The 17211-nt window shown below is 42.9% G+C and overlaps 1 protein-coding gene across 2 annotated transcripts in view; it reads left to right on the forward strand.

The window, feature by feature from the left end:
• PLXNA4 (plexin A4) overlaps positions 1 to 17211 on the forward strand; it is a 139008-nt gene that overhangs the window by 57197 nt on the left and 64600 nt on the right. For both annotated transcript variants that reach the window (XM_036760468.1, XM_036760469.1), the window contains 5 exons: positions 228 to 321; positions 638 to 877; positions 1608 to 1754; positions 2826 to 3060; positions 10064 to 10206. In XM_036760468.1, the coding sequence (XP_036616363.1) occupies positions 228 to 321; positions 638 to 877; positions 1608 to 1754; positions 2826 to 3060; positions 10064 to 10206 (859 nt within the window). The remainder of the gene's footprint in view (positions 1 to 227; positions 322 to 637; positions 878 to 1607; positions 1755 to 2825; positions 3061 to 10063; positions 10207 to 17211) is intronic.

A 17211-nucleotide genomic window follows, 5' to 3' on the forward strand; every position in this document is an offset into this window, starting at 1 on the left:
GTGGCAATGTCGTCTTCTTTATCTTTCATCTGGTTACCCTTCGCATCATCATCATTATTGTGGAGTCTGAGCATCAACCTTATTATTCAACTTACTTATCGTCATTATCATCGTTATTCAGTTTGAAGATTACTGTCCTCATGGTTATTTTTCAACATGAGTATTATCAGTCATCAGCCTCTTCTCTGAACGCAATGACTCACGTGCCTCATTCTCTTTCCTTTCAGTGGAAACACCCCCATTGTTGTTTGGGGGACACACCTGGACCTCATACAGAACCCCCAGATCCGAGCCAAGCATGGAGGGAAGGAACACATCAATGTGCGTTGAGGGACTGGGAAGTTTGGGTGGGAATGAGAGTCACAGGGTATTGGCCATGCTGTTTCTATACATACGGTCATCCTCCTGGCCTGGAACGCCCTTGGAAGTATACATACATACATACATACATATATACACATGCATACATATATATGTATATATGTACATATGTATATACACATGTATACATGTACACACACACACACACACACACACACATATATATATATATATATATATATATATATATATATGTACACTCTGTATTTGTATACTGAGATGCTGGTATAATGAGCGAGGGATTCTTTGTTCACAGGTCTGTGAGGTTCAGAATTCTACTGAGATGACCTGCCAGGCTCCAGCCCTCGCTGTGGATCCCGAACACCAATCTGACCTGACTGAGAGGCCTGAGGAGTTTGGTTTCATTCTAGACAATGTCCAGTCCCTGCTGATCCTTAACAAGACCAACTTCACCTACTACCCTAACCCTGTGTTTGAGGCCTTTGGCCCTTCAGGAATCTTGGAACTTAAGCCTGGCACCCCTATCATTCTGAAGGTAAAGGGGAAGTTGGTAGGCATGAAATTAAAGAGATAGGAAATACTTCCTGAGCCAGAGTTAAGAAGGTAGTAACCCCTGCCTATTCCCATGGCATGACTTTTCTTCCCTCAGCAGAGTATATATCGGAGGCCTTAAAGATGAAATCTAGTATGATTCTCTCATTTTACAGATGATATAACTGATCCCTGACAAGTAAAGACCTCAGTCCATATATTGGAGAGCAGGTAGCAACTCAGAGGAATGGATCTAGGCAGTTTACTTCAGTTTAGCTGGCTGATACCCAAATTTGGGGTCTACCCTTCAGGGTTCAGGAAATGAGAAGCCAGAGGCTCACACTGCTTCTTCTTTTTTCCACAGCCTATCCCAGCCCATTTCTCTGGTAGCTTCCAGGGAATGTTGGGGTGTCCTCTCCTGATCATACAAACTGTTATTAGTTTTCATACTCCCCTAGGAAGTGCCCGGGGTGATAGAGTGGTTAAGAGTGCTAGTTTGGGAGTTGAGAAAGTGAGTTCAAATTCTGCTTCAGACACTGGCTAGCTCTATGGAGGCAAGTGAATTAACTTCTCTGTGCCTCAGTTTCCTCATCTGTAAAGTGAGGGGGTTGGACTGGATGCCCTCTAAGGTGCCTGCTAGCTCTGCACCTAGGATTCAAAGATCCTACAAAACGTGAGTTCTGGCTGGGAGGAGGAGCTTCAGGCTGGGGAATGGGGTTTTTCTGTCCATCCAGGGAAAGAACTTGATCCCACCCGTGGCCGGGGGTAACATGAAACTGAACTACACCGTGTTGGTCGGAGAGAAGCCATGCACCGTGACAGTGTCAGATGTCCAGCTGCTCTGTGAATCTCCCAACCTCATTGGCCGGCACAAAGTGATGGTGAGCCTGTCCCGACCTGATCCCGGACAGAGCAGTGGGATGGGAGGGACAAGGGGCAGAAGGGACAGCTCAGAGTTCTCTGGTCCGAAGTCAACATTCTTGGGGTCATGGGGCCAAACCTAGCATGGGAAAAGCTCTCTACCACCTGGGCTATTCAGGAACTTTGCCCCTTCATCTCGCCATCCCTGCTGACACCCCCCACCTCTCAGGCCCTCTCCTTTTGGCCCCTCCAACTTTTACTCACTGTGCTTGGTGTATACGTTCCCCAAGCAAGTTCCAGTCTGAACAGCTTCCTCTGCCAACTGAGAAAGTGCTGGCTGACAATTAGGGCAAGGGAAGGGAAACCTATCATCACTTCCTGTTAATGGACGTTTGTTTTAAGCATCTACAATATAGCTAGTGCTGTGCTAGGTACTGGTCAGATACAAAAAAAAAAGGAAGAAGACATTGATCCCTGACCTCAAAGAGCCTAAAGTTGAATTAGAGAAACAAACACATCCATACAGGAACCAAGAAAGAAACACTCAAGGCAGAAGGAAACACTAGATAGGATGGTACAGACTAGACCGCCATATTGTGTGTGAGGGGGAAACAAGAGTGGTAGCCCGAGGGTACTGTATGCTCAGTTTTCCCACCTCTTAAACTGGAATATACACAAGTGGTGCCAAACACTAATTTAATTTCCTCCTTCTTCCAAGAGCTCTAATGAAATGTAGTTTATTCCATATGAAAACTGAAACCACCAACTTCTTTCCCCCCTCAGCAGACCATGCGCTTCAATATTTTTCTGTTTGTTTGTTTTCAGAGAGAGGGATGGGGTATAATAAGTCAGCCACACTCTCTCACCCTGTTCTCTTGTGACTAGTGGTATGATTTTGTAGTACAAATGGCCTGGTACTGCCAACATCATTTCTTTCCCCCACCAGCCCTCCTGGGCCTCAGTAGACAATAGATGAAGACGATTATCAAACGAGGACAGAATTTAGCTCAAGCCTCCTTATACATCAGTCTCTCTCCTGGTCGCCATCCAATCGCACGGCCCACCACCACTTCTGGCTATGTGTCCTACAGGCCCGCGTAGGGGGCATGGAGTACTCCCCTGGAATGGTGTACATCTCTCCAGACAGCCCTCTCAGCCTGCCCGCCATCGTCAGCATCGCCGTGGCCGGAGGGCTCCTCATCATCTTCATCGTGGCTGTGCTCATCGCCTACAAGCGCAAGTCCCGCGAGAGTGACCTCACTCTGAAGAGGCTGCAGATGCAGATGGACAACCTTGAGTCCCGCGTGGCCCTGGAATGCAAGGAAGGTACCTGCTGGGATGGGGGGCTCTGGTTCCAACTACATGTTACAGCATCATCGCCAGTCAGTCAGTAAGCATTTGTTAAGTGCCTGCTGTGTGCTAGTATTGTATTAAGTGCCAAGGATACAACAAAAGGCAAAATACAGTCACTGCCTTCGAGGGTCTTATGGTCTAATGGGGAAGACAAAGCTGAAAGAGACCAAACATAAACTTCTTGAAGACAGGGACAGTTTTGTTGTGGTTGTTGTCTTTGTTTCTTTGGTACCCAGTTCAATGTTCACATAGCATTTGTTTAATAAATTCACGATGAATTTAATTGAACCTAACCTAACCCAATATCCCCATTTTACAGATGAAGAAACTGAGGCCTAGGGAGATTAAGTTACTTGTCCAAGGTGAAAAGCTAGGTAGTGGCAGATCCCAAGATTTCTACATACATCTCCTCATTCCTAGATTGGTGTTCTTTCCACTGCTCACTCAGGTCAGCTGGGGGCAGCAAGATGAGAGACATACAGACATTCAGTAGCAGCATAGAAATGGTCCTGAGTTTTACATATATATATATATATATATATATATATATATATATATATATATATATATATATATATATATATATATATGTGTGTGTGTGTGTGTGTGTATATGTATATGTATGTATATGTATATGTATACGTATATGTGTATATGTATATATGTGTGTATATGTATGTGTGTGTATGTGTATGTATATGTATATGTATGTATTACTCAGCAAGCGCCTGCCCCTCCCTTTGGGAGCTAGGTCATTCTACCTAGCACCACTGCCCTGGGACCACACTGGTGAGAGATTTGTCCTTGCTGCCTTATCTATCATCTATCTATCTATCTATCTACCTGTCTGTCTATCTGTCTGTCCATCCATCATCTATCTATCTGTCTGCCTGTCTGTCTGTCTGCCTGCCTGTCTATCTATCCCTTGTGCTTTTAGTGTTACAAGGAACTCCCAATGAAGAATCTCCTTCTACCAATGCAGATCTGTACCTACACTGCAGCATATAATTTTAGAGAATTGCCTGAGGCAATGAGATTTTTTTTTCCTTGATGCTGAGTTTCCTTTCTCACCCAGGCTGGAAGTACTGCAGCCACTCATGGGCCCAATCCCAATGCTTAACAGTGCAGAAGCTTTGACCTGGGCCAGATCACCGCTCCTTAGATAGCCTTACGACCCTTCTCTCCCCAGGACTTCATCCTCTCTATGGTGGCCTTAATTCAGGCACCAGATTGGCTTCAACCCGACTGTAGTTCAACCCTCCCAAGGTCAAGCTGTCCACTAGCCTCAGACCAACCTGAGGGTAGAGATTACAGCCTGGTGGGAGATGAGATAGTAAGTAACTTTCCAAGGGTCACCCAGTCTGCAGATGTCAGGGGCAGCTTGTTGGAATGAAGAGAAAACCAGCTTCAGAGTCCAAAACAGTGAAGATCAAGTCTTGCCTCTCATGCACATGTGGGTATGCGATCCTTCCGACATCAATGAAACCTCAGTGCCCCAGCCCAGCCAGCACTCTAAGATTATAAACTGCTGTGTTGGGAGATGGGGTTTCCCCATTTCGTTTTTCCTTCCTTTCTGTGTGTATATGTGTAATAGATGAGTACATACATTACATAGATAATTTGTATATATTATATGTAATTATATATATACATATATATATTAAACATATATGTACAAAAGAGAACGTAGTAAAATTACATGTAAGTAATCCAAGAAAATGTAGGACTCAGGTTCTTGTAACCCCTAGGGAATCATTTTCATGAGTGACCCTGAGAGAGAATATTTATGCTGGTTCTTTGCTGTAGATTCTTCTATGGAATCAGCTGGGTTCTGTACCTGGGGGATTTAGGCCTCACCAATTCCCTATTGGGAAGTGCCTACTTTTTTATGGGGAAACGGATTCCTTCCTTCCCCTCTCTGCATCCTTCAGCTGTCAACACAGCATCCGCCTTGTGGGACTGTTAATTACTGCCTTTTATTATATTTACGCCGCTTAATTTTTTTCTCCGCAATGTACTCTTCCCTCTAATTAGGTGTAGTGATTAGAATCTCTTTCATGTGTCGCTGGCGCAGTGCTTTGAATGTTGAAGGCGCTTGGTGACTTAAAGGAAAGCGGCAGCCTGATAAAAGGAAAGCTTCTCCCACCTCCCACCCCCCTTTTCTTTCTCCCCACCAGCTGAGTGACCCAACTGGGAGGGGGCAGCAGAGATGGGGCGCCAAGCAAGTGAAGATTCCCTTTGAGAAGTTTCAGAGGGAAAGAGGAATTAACAGGCAGACAGGGAGTCACATGCCTGACAGTTTGTCAATAGAGGTGACCTGGCAGGGAACTCAGTTCCTTCTGGGACCAAGGGAAAGCTGGTGTGTGTATGTGTGTGTGTGTGTGTGTGTGTGTGTGTGTGTGTGTGTGTGTGTGTTTGTAACAGGATGTAAGAAGTGGCTAAGATTATATATATACACACATATGTATGCATACATACATACACGTATACATACACAGATATACGTACATTTACATGTAGATGCACATATACGTATATACATATGTGTATATAAATGGATAGGTGGGTTGCACCTGAGTCCTACTTCAGTTACTCACCATGATATAAAGGTAATTCTGGGTTCTCAGAATCTTTGGATATTGGATATCTGCGTCTCTGCTCACACATGCTTCAACATTCCCAACATTGGTGATTTTTGTCAGTGTTAGCCATGACTCCATCTCTGTAGGTTAAAACTACTGTATGCTGTGTCTGTGTCTATGTGCGCACAGGTGGGGAGAGGGGTTGTGAGATGCCGTGGCTGAAAGAAATCGTCACCTTGTGGCCAATCTCCAAATTTAGCCAGACTGGACCTTAGACAAACAATATATAGTCTTTCACCAGGCCTTTATTTAGAACATTTCCAGGTTGATAAAACCTGCTAAAACGTGTTTATGCTTTTTCTGGCATGGCCTATGAGAACCCAGTTACTTCCTTTTCATGATGAGAACCAAAAGTCAGATGAAAATGGAGAATGTATGTGTGTACATATAGCTAGCTAGCTAGATATGCATACACACACGGGGGTACACACATACACACATGTATTCATATTACGTGTATGTTAGACATATTTGTCTATTGATAGATTGGCATGAAAATACCATCTAAGAGATTATGATTAAAGATTGATCGTAGAAGGAGAGGAGAATCACAGCTGGACAGCCAAAATGCCACACTGGGACCCATGTCATGTGAAAAGACATAGTGGGGAGTCCCCTCAGCACGTGCGGTGGAGCCTCTAGAGGGATCATGGGGGAAGATAGACAATAATTACATACGATGGAAAATTATGGAAGAGCTTGCAATCTCGACTATTAGAGAGAATATCCTTCTCATAGAAGACACTGGACTTAGAGTTGGAAGAAATGGTAGGGCCATACGGCCCATCTCCTCATTTTACATTTGAGTAAACTGAGGCTCAGAGAGAGAGTAAAAGGCTTGCTCTGGGTCACACAGCTAGTTTGTGTCAAGACAAGATTTGATCTTGATCTTCCTATGTCTGTGTCCAGCACTCTGTGTTCTACACCATGATGCTTAAGTATATACAGTCTATAGGAAGCATGGTCTAGTGAATAGAGGGTCAGCCTGGGAGGTCATTAAGACCTGGGTTCAAGTTCTGTATCTGACACAAGGCCACATGACTCTGGACAAGTCACTTAACTTTTTAGTCTAATTCCACCCCCTCCCCGCGCACACACATAGACACACACACACACATACAACACCCCAGGTGACTTGATAAGACCATAAACTGCAATGCAGCTGCTGATTTGCATTGGAAGAGGGATTTTCCTTGTTAGGAGTGCTCTGTGTATACACTGTGTATGTGTATACACGTACACACATACGTATGTATGTATGTACATAATCTCCAGCCTAGAGATCACATATGCAAAGTACTTTGCCAACCAGTGCCTATCAGCAACCGTCCAGCAATGCTGTCTTAATTGCATGAGGCTCTGAAGCCTGGTGACTTAGGCCAGGCCTTACAGCTAGGCTATGTCGGAGGCAGAATCTGAGCTGATTTAAAGGCAGTGCTCTATCTATTAGCCACACCGACTCTCCTAGAAGACAGACAGGCCTGTGATCTCATTAGAGTCGGGAACTGCCGAAAGAAGAAACTGCCTCCCTAAAAGGCCTCACATGCTCTGAAATCTATAGCCTCAGGAAGTTGTCGAGGGGTACTGAGAAGTTAAGTGATCTGTCCACAGTCACACTGCCAGAGTGGGTCTCTGCGAACCAGGTCATCCTGGCTCCAAAGCCAGCTCTGTAGCCCTAACACTGCATTGTCTCTCACATTTCTCCTTTATTACATAATATATCACATGTAAAATCTATACATATGAGTCAATTCTTCTAAAACAGTTGTGTCAAACTCAAAGAGAAATAAAGGACCACAAAACCATGCACAAGAATCCCCATGGGCACATATTGACTTAGAAAACCACATATTAATATTATCTATGTTCTGTTGTATTTTTATTTATTTTGTTGTGAGTATTTATTTTGGTTCCACTGCACTCAGGAGTGTTGCAGCTGCTTTGTGTGTGACGCATCTGTTGTAAATGGTAAAGCTGTAGACCCTTTAGAATGGGATTCATTCACTCCCTGCTCCTAGGTGACACCTGCATCTGTCTCATCATGATCATCACAACCATCCCCTTTTTCATGAGAGGCAACAAGAGAAATGGGCCAGATCTGGAGTCCGGAGGGGTCTGAGTTCCCATCCTGTGCCTGATATCTCTCCATGCATCCTTACTCTCATCCCCTCCAATCTTCTCTGTCAGACCGCCCCCACTTTGGCTTCTTCCCTCTGCCTACAAACAGGCCAACATCCCCGCCATCCTTAATAAACTCTCATTTGATCTTGCATTGACCTATCTCTCTCCCCACCCCCACTATACAACATTCAGCATTCAGTTTAGTCATTTTTCCAGCCATGTCTGACTCTTTGTGACCCCGTTTGAGGTTTTCATGGTACAGTTACTGGAGTGGTTTGCCATTTCCTTCTCCAGTTCATTTTACAGATGAGGAAACTGAGGCACACAGGGTTAAGTGACTTGCTCAGGGTCATACAGCTAGCAAGTGTCTGAGGTAGGATTTGAACTCAGGAAGGTGAGTCTTCCTGATCACAGGTCCTGCACTCCATCTACTGCAACACCTAGCTGTCCTCTACCACTGCACACCCCAGCTAAACACGTTGAGAAAGACATCTACACTGAATGCTTTCACTTCTTATCTTCTTGCTTCCTCCCCTTCTGCAGTCTGTCTTCTAACCTCATCAATTCAACTGAAATTTCTTTCTCCCAAGTCACCAATGTCTTAATTGCTGTATCTGCAGGACTTTTCTCACTCCTCATCCTTGAATTCTCCGCAGCCTTTGACAATGTAGACTATCTTCTTGCCCTAGATACCACCTCCCCTCTAGGTTTTTCTGACATTCCTCTCTCCTGGTTTTTCTCCTACCTGTCTGACCACCTTTCAGTCCATTTTGCTTGGTCTTCATCCAGGTCATACCCACTAATTGTGGGTGTCCCCTAAGGCTTTGCCATTGGCCCTTTTCTCTTTTATATCTACTATCTCATTTAATGATCTCATCAGCTCCCAAGAGGCTCAACTATGATCTCTAGGCACATAATTCCCCTCCCTCCCTCTCTCTCTCTCTCTCTCTCTCTCTCTCTCTCTCTCTCTCTCTCTCTCCTCTCTCTCTCTCTCTTCCTCTCTCTCCTCCCTCCCTCTCTCTGTATCCATATATACATATGTATATAATATACGTGTATATCTATCTATACCTATAAATACATAGATATAAATAGATATCCAGCTCTAATCTCCCACATCACTAGCTGCCTCCTAGGCATTTTGAATTGGATGTCCCATAGGCAGCTTATATTCAACATGTCTAAAACAAAATTCATCATCTCTCCCCCCAAACCCTTCCTTCTTCTGGACTGTGAAGAGCATCGACATCCTCCCCATCACCCCGCTTCACGACATCATCATCAACACCTACCTCAAATTCATCTCACACATCCAATCGCAGCTTCCTCATCTATAAAAGAGACATCATAATATTTGTATTACTTATCTCACAGGGTTGTTATGGGACATGTACTTTATAAACCTTAAATTACTATATCAATGTGACTTGTTAACATTTTCGGTTTGGCGACCTTGCTCATCTGGCCTCTGGAATTGTCTAATGCCTTGGGGAAGACTTTTCTGAAATCCTTCATGATATCCCTCATTGCAGTCACTCAGTCAGTCAACAAACATTTCTTAAGCACCTACTCTGTGCCAGGCACTGTGCTGATCTCTCCTGCCACAGTTTTTTTAACTGTAAATGTTAGTAATAATAGCATCTGTCTTACAGATATCAGATGTCAGAATAAAATGAGATAATACTTGTGAAGTGATATATTTGATAACATTTGTAAAAGATAGTCCTTGCTTTCAGGGAGCATACAGTCTGATAAGGGTGGCAACATTAAAAAAAAACTACTTGCAAACAAGATAGATAGAGATATGCAGGATAAATTAGAGATAACCAATAGCTACTCTAGACCAATTATCTATTCTATCCATTTAAGGTCTAGGTTTAAAGCTGGGGTTCTTAACCTGGGGTCCATGATTTTTAAAAATATTTTGATACTTGTATTCATTGTAACTGGTTTCCTTTGCAAACCTGTATGTTCATACTATTATGTGCATTTAAGACCATGATTCTGGGAAGGGGTCCATCGGTTTCACCAGACTGCCCAAGGGGTCTATAATACATAAAAAGGCTAAGAACCCCAGCTTTAAGAGCTATGGGTTTTAGCTCATCCCATGGCATGTCCAAAGGGTTGGGAATCACCCCCTGGTCATTGGAGTGCTACCTTTAAGTAATTCCCTCCATCCCCAGCAGTCTCCTTGTGATTTTCCTTTATCCCAGCTTTTGCTGAGCTACAGACAGACATCCATGAGCTGACGAGTGACCTGGATGGAGCTGGAATTCCCTTTTTGGACTATCGGACGTATACCATGCGAGTGTTATTTCCTGGCATAGAAGATCACCCTGTTCTCCGGGACCTGGAGGTAAGCAACAGTATGCTCGTACTCCCCTAGTCATTGATTTGTTGAATGTTTCCCTTGGAATGGGTTTTCAAGAGCCTTACTTTTTGTAGATGGAGAGAATAGAGTCTAGAGGGAGGTGAAGGAAAAATAATAGATTGAGAGCTATAAGGGATTTCAGAGGCCATCAAGTCCAGATGAAGAAACTGAGGCCCAGAGCAGTTGCCCAAGCTCACGTAGGTAATAAGTAACAGAGATGGGATTTGAACCTGGGATCTCTGATTCCAGTACCAGCATTCTTTCCACTGGACCATATGCAGAAGAAAAAAGCACTAAATTGTAAGTCATAGGACCTGAGTTTGAATCCAAGCTCTGTCATTTACTACCTATGTGACCTTGAACAAGTCATTTAAACTCAATGGCACCATTTCTCATCTGTAAAAATGAGAGAGCGGGAAATGGTGAGGGGAGTGGTTTCAAAAAAAACATGGCGAGACCTATATGAACTGATGCAAAGTGAAGTGAGAAGAACCAGGAGACCATTGTGCACAGCAACCAAAATATTACGCTGATACAATACTGTAATATAATAGTAATGTTGTAACGATGATCAACTGTGAAAGGCTTTGCTATTCTGATCAAGATAATGATCCAAGACAATTCTAAAGGACTTGTAATGAAAAAAAAATGCTATACGCCTCCAGAGAGAGACCCAATGATCTTTGAATGCAAAATGAAGTATAATTTTCTCACTTTTTTCTTTCTTTTTTTTTAAGAGATGGCTAAAATGGAAATATTTTTCGCGAGATCTTACATGTATAATTGACATCATATTGCTTGCCTTCTCAGTGGGTGGAGAAGGTGGGGAGAGAGGGAGAGAATTTGGACCCCAAAATTAAAAAGAAAAGAATGTTAAAAATAAATAAGTAACAGATTTGAAAAATATTTTTAAAAAATTAACTGAGGGGAAGAAAACTAAAGGGTTGCACTGGATGACCTCTGTGGTCATCCCTTCCAAGTCTAAATCTGTTACAACAACATAATAATAACAACAGTATTTGTATAGCATTTTAAGGTTTGCAAAGCATTTACAAATATTATCTCATATTATTCTAAAAACAAACCTGTAAGATAGACGTTATTATCACTATCATTTTACAGATAAGAAAACTGAGGCGGACCTAAGTGACTTGCCTAGGGTCACATAACTCGTAAGTGTCTGAGGTTGGATTTGAACTCAGGTCTTCCTGAGTTAAGATATATGGGGTGAGTTTGAGGATGTGAACCTGGTAACTTGGAGGATGGCGGTGCCCTTCCCAATTCTAGGTCCAGCGGTCTGTGCCACCTATCTGTCTATTTAACCTAAAGCCCCACATTTAGTATAAATGCCATAAGCCATCTTGGCCAAGTGACAGGCTTGAACCCAAGAAGCCCAGACCCAGATGTGTAGAAGCTACAGAAGAAGCGGAGAGATGTGGAAAGAATTGCATACTTGTTATTTGCTTATGCTAGGAAAGGGAGGAAAGCTGTGGAGGATCCAAGTATGTCACGGTTTGCAAATGGAGAAGCAGCTTTAAAGTTTAGAAGATCGGATGATCCGGGTTTGAATCCCAGAGCCAACACTTATTAGCTATATCACTTCCCTTCTCTATACCTAAGAACTCCTCATCTATAAACTGGGCATTTTGGAATTACCTCCAACCCAGAGTCATTGTGAGGAAACTCCATTGTTTATGTAAAAGCACACTATCGATGGGAATTGTTTATTATTACAAGCAAGGACAATATTTTTTCTAGCTCTGTATCCCAGATACGACCCATCCCATGCTAGGCGCTCTCTCCACATTAAATGAATGAAGGAATGGATGAATTGAATTAGAGATAGAAATGGAAAATAGACATGCACCAGCAAACACAAGCTGTTATGTGTTTCAGTGGTCAGATGGCACATCTGTCTGGAGCTGTTAGTGTATGTGTCTAGACAAGGAAATAGAACCTGGAATGCCAGGGACATCACTGAGAGGTGCCTGAGACACATATGTCTACCACTTCTCAGTATATGTACCTTGTCCCTGTCTTCTGTCTTCTTCTCCTCTTTCCTCACACTGCCTGGCACAACCTGTGAGTAGCCTCTGCCTCTGCCTCTGCCTCCTCTCTGTGCTCCATTTCAGTGGCTGACGTTTGCCTCCTTAACTTTGGGTTTACTGGCTAGATTTCTTTCTTAAAAACCAGGCCTTAAACCCAATTCATTCTGGAGCTCATAGATTGGACAGTAGGTCTCTGCACTCCTAGCACAGAATGAATGTAAATACCAAATAGTAACTGTTTCTCTGTTGGCCAGGAACCCTGAGGGTCTTCCCCTCCCAGTTTGATTTTTTTCTTGAGTTTTGATTAAAGGGGCCATCCCTTGATTAACTTCCTAAAGAGGCCTATTCATAGAATGGGCTTTACCTCACTCAAAGTGAGAACCTGAAAAGGCCCTTAGCCTCAAAGGGTCAGGGTCTCCTAATGCATCCTGGGCCATCTCCAGTCCTCCTGGTGAATATCAGGCCACTGCACCCAGATGGCTCTGGAGGAGAAAGTGAGGCTGGTGACCCTGCATAGCCCTCCCTCACTCAAATCAAAGGACAAACACAACAACAACAAAACCTGGCATACGATAGGTGCCATATAAATGCTTATTCCCTTCTATTTCCCTTCCCTCCTTCCCCCTCTCCTCATTTCATAGCTTGTTTTCCCCTTCTTCATTTTTTTTCACTCTCCTTTTGATGGTTCATATCTGTCAGTGAACATGAGTTCTATAAGTAGAGAGTCTGTCTCATTTTTGCCTCTGTTACCTTTGTGCCCAGCATGGTCCCTTGCACACAGTAGGTGATTAATAAGTGTTTCTTGAATAGAATTGCTTGGCCCCATTCACGGCCCAAGAAGTTGGTGTTGGTATAAAATGAAATCTTGACATAGTAGAGAGAAGTGCCTAGCAAAATGGAGAGAAGGCTTGATTTAGAGTCAAAAGGCCCAGGTTCGAGAGAGTCCCTATTCTGCCACTTATTAGTTATGCAACCTTTGGCAATGCACATCATCTCCATGGCTATCAGTTCCTTAACTTTTAAAAAGGGGAAAACAATTTCACAACTCACAGAGCTGTTGTAAGTAGTCACTAAAGATCTCGTCTCAAGGATCACCTTCGCATAGAGATCCCAGACCTTGAACTTCACCATGGTAGCTGTTCTACCATACTACAACTGTCTCCAAAAGGCAGGGGCCATATATGAGTATACCCAAGCCACGGATAAAACTGTTAGCACAAGGTCAAGCTCTGATCCTCAGGATGTTGTCCTGGAAACATCACGTTGAAAACAAACCCCCAGTGACTAGCCTTTCAGTGTTCCCATTCGACCGGGTCTGAGTCCACTTAACTATACATTGTTTGATCCTTCTATCCCTTATACAAGGAAGAATCTATGCATATTTACAGGCGTTTGCATCACACTCAATATTATTGTTATAAACTCACTTGATGCACTGGGTTGCTTAGAGGAATCTGGAACTTTAGGATGGATATACTGAGAATTTTGATGCTGGAATTGTGATAATGGTTTGGCCAACCTATAGGAAGTCATTCAGCCATCCACTTGACAGATATGCACTCTGCATACATCATAACTGTAAAATGCTTGCACATCTACACATACATAGACCCCCTTACCCACCCTGCCCACCCAGACCACATACCCTAGACCTTGTCTTATAAATTGTATCACCCTCATTCCCCATGTGGCATGTGTCTTCCCTGTCTGGGAGTCTTCAGTTGCCTATTGAACATCTTAAATTCAACATACCCAATGCCGACCTCATTGTCTTTCCCCAAAACCCTTCCCCTCTTCCTAACTTCCTCATTGCCCTTGAAGGCTCCTCTACTCTCCCAGTCAGCCAGGTTCTCACCCTAGGTGTCTTCCTTGACTCCTTGGTCTCACCCCCATATCCAATCTGTGGCCAAATCTTGAAATGTCTTCCTTTGAAATATTTCTCCTATCTGCCCCTTACTCTCCTCCCATGCTGCCTGGAGCAAACCCTCCTCACCTCATACCTAATTGTAATAGCTCTATGGTTGGTCTTCTTGCCACAAGTTTCTCCTCCCTCCAGTCTATTCTCTACACAGCTGTCAAATTGATCTTCCTAAAGCAAAGTTCTGACCATGCCAAGCCTCCTATTCAATAAACTTCAGTGGCTCTCCATCACCTCTGGGATCAAATATAAAGCCTTCTGTTTGGCATTCAAAGCCCTTCATAACCTATCCCCGCCCCCCACCTCCTTCCTTTCTTCTTATACCTTATTCACCCCCACATATTCTTTGATCCAATGACACTGGCCTCCGAAATGTTCCTTGAATGAAACACACTATCTCCCAATTGTGGATATTTTCCCAATGGCTGTCCCCCAAACCCAGAATTCTCTCCCTCCTCATTTCTGCCTCCTGGCTTCCTGATTTCCTTTAAGTCTCAGTTAAAATGCTACCTTCTACCAGAAGCTTTTCCCAAACCCCCTTAATGTTTAGTCCTTCTCTCTGTTGATTATTGCCTGTATATGTCTACTATGCGCACAGTTGTTTGCATGTTGCTTCCCCAATTAGACTGTGAACTCCTTGAGAGCAGCAACTATCTTTTGCCTTTCTTTGCCCCAGGAATGGTGCCTGGCACATTCTAGGAACTTAATAAAAGATTACTGACTGTCTTAATCAGGATTTTGATTTTTATTTATTTGTGTATTTATTGATTACTTGATTTACTGATTTACTTTGCTCTCTAAACCTTTCCTGAAAGAGAGCCTTTCTATCAGGTCATCTGGCCACGAAAGAGTTAAAATAAAATCTACCCCAATTCAGCTCCTATTTCCCTTTGTAAGGAGCCCACAAGATGGCTAATTGTCAAGAAAAGGTTCAGTCTGGGGCAGGTTATGTGGCCTTCTAGTTTCCAATAAACTTGCTAATTAATTGCTTGCAGACATGAGCAGAAATAAACTTTTGCGCGGCACATTAGCCCGAGGTGATGTGAGATTCAGCATTCTAGGGAGGGAGCTTTGAATCACACTTTCCTTGCTTGCTTTTTTTTTTCCACATGCCTCCTTAGTTCCACCCTATTGACTTTCTGGAAACAGAAATATTCCAGAAGGGCAGCAAAGTGGTCTGGAGCTCAACCTTTTCTCATTCATGACAAACCCATGAACTCACTAGTTGTATACCTTGGGCTTAGGAGGAACACTTAGAGGAAGAGAGTGGAGGCTCCCCATTTGTGTTCTGTCTTGCCTTCCCTTTTTAACTCCATATCTATCTATCCACTGGACTGTTCATCTGCTCATCTATACCTTCATGCTCAGTCTTATCTAGCCTCCCAGAATCCCAGAAAGCTAGAAGAGAGACTTCAGAGGTCAGCTAGTCTAACTCATCTCTGAGTACAAATTCCCTCTACAGCATCCTTTGACAAGTTAGAATTGGGGTTCTTCGCCCTTTGGGGGTTATGGAGCCCTTTGGCAGTCTGCTGAAGCCTATGGATCCCTTCTCTCAATCATGCTTTTAAATGCATAAAACAAAATACAAAGGATTACAAAGAAAATCAGTTATACTGAAATATAGTTCTCAAAATATATACACAGATATGTACGCATATATATTAAAATCCAAGAATCCTGGGTCAGAAGCCCTGAATTAAAAAGATGGGCAGAATCTAATAAAATGAAAATTCATAGAGATAAGGGTAAAGCCCAACACTTGAGTTTATAACAAAAATAAAACTCACTCATCTTTGCTTCTCCGGCGACCAGAAACCCACTCTTGCCCTGGGGTGGAACTGTCCTGATTGGTGAATGAGTGAGCAAAGTTCATTTAGCCCATGGTTTCTAGCCCCACTCTTCCTGACCATCTTACCCATTTTATCTAGTTGTCTACTGCTGGCATCTCCAGCTCCTCCAATGCACTTTTCCTGGCTCCTACCACTTTTCCCCTCTTTTCTAGAAACAGTAATCAAAGTAGTTCTAACATTAGTTCTGAAAAGGGTATGACAGTCTTCTATCTTTTGGCTTTATTCTCCAGCTCCAAACTCTCAGCCCTGACTACCTCTCCCTTATCCGTGTTGTCTCCCCTTAGTAGAATGTAACTCCATTAAGTCAGGAACTGTCTCCCTTTGTCTTGGTTTCTACAGTGACCGATATATGGTAGGCACTTAATAAATTTGTTTTCATGCATTTACTACCTCTTGATTTCATTTTTGTACAACTTAGATTGTTGAGAATTTTTCCTCTATCAAGTACAAATATGCCTCTCACTACCGTTCCTAGTTTTGATCTCCAGGGGCAAGCAGAATGCCAGATCTCTCTTCAGTGTGACAGCCCTTCAAATACTTGTTCTCCATGTCATCTTTGAGTCTTCTCTGCCTTTGGCTGAATATCCCTTGTTCTTTCAAATACTCCTTTATATGATATGGTCTTAAGTGCCCTCCTCATCCTCTTCTCTCTCCTCCTTTTTTTCAGTGTGCCCACCAAAATGTGGTGACTAGAACTAAATAATACTCTAGATGTGGTCTGATAAGGACAAAATACAGCAGGACGATGACCTTGCTTTTTCTAGATGTTATTCTTCTATTAATTCAGCCTAACATCACATTACCTTTTTATTCAGTTGCCATGTTACATTATTCAATTCAAACAACATTATTAAGCATTTATTATGTTGAAGGCATCTTGCAGTTCACAAAACAACCCAAGAGGTTTTCTTTTCATTTCTTTTTTTTGTTTGTTTGTTTTTACACCAACCATTTTCTTGCTTGGTCTTCTCTTTCCTATATTTTTGTTTATTTTTTGAACCTAAATGGAGGAGTTGACATTTATCCCTGTTAAACATTCTCTTATTAACCTCTACCCATTACTCCAACCTGATGAGGTCTTCTGGGATCCAGATTCTGTCATCCAGCTTATCAGTTTCAGTTTTATGTCATTCTTCGATTTAATAAGCATTCTAGACTATGCCTTCATGCAAGT

The sequence above is a fragment of the Trichosurus vulpecula genome, chromosome 5 (assembly GCF_011100635.1).
Source record: "Trichosurus vulpecula isolate mTriVul1 chromosome 5, mTriVul1.pri, whole genome shotgun sequence".
NCBI lineage: Eukaryota > Metazoa > Chordata > Mammalia > Diprotodontia > Phalangeridae > Trichosurus > Trichosurus vulpecula.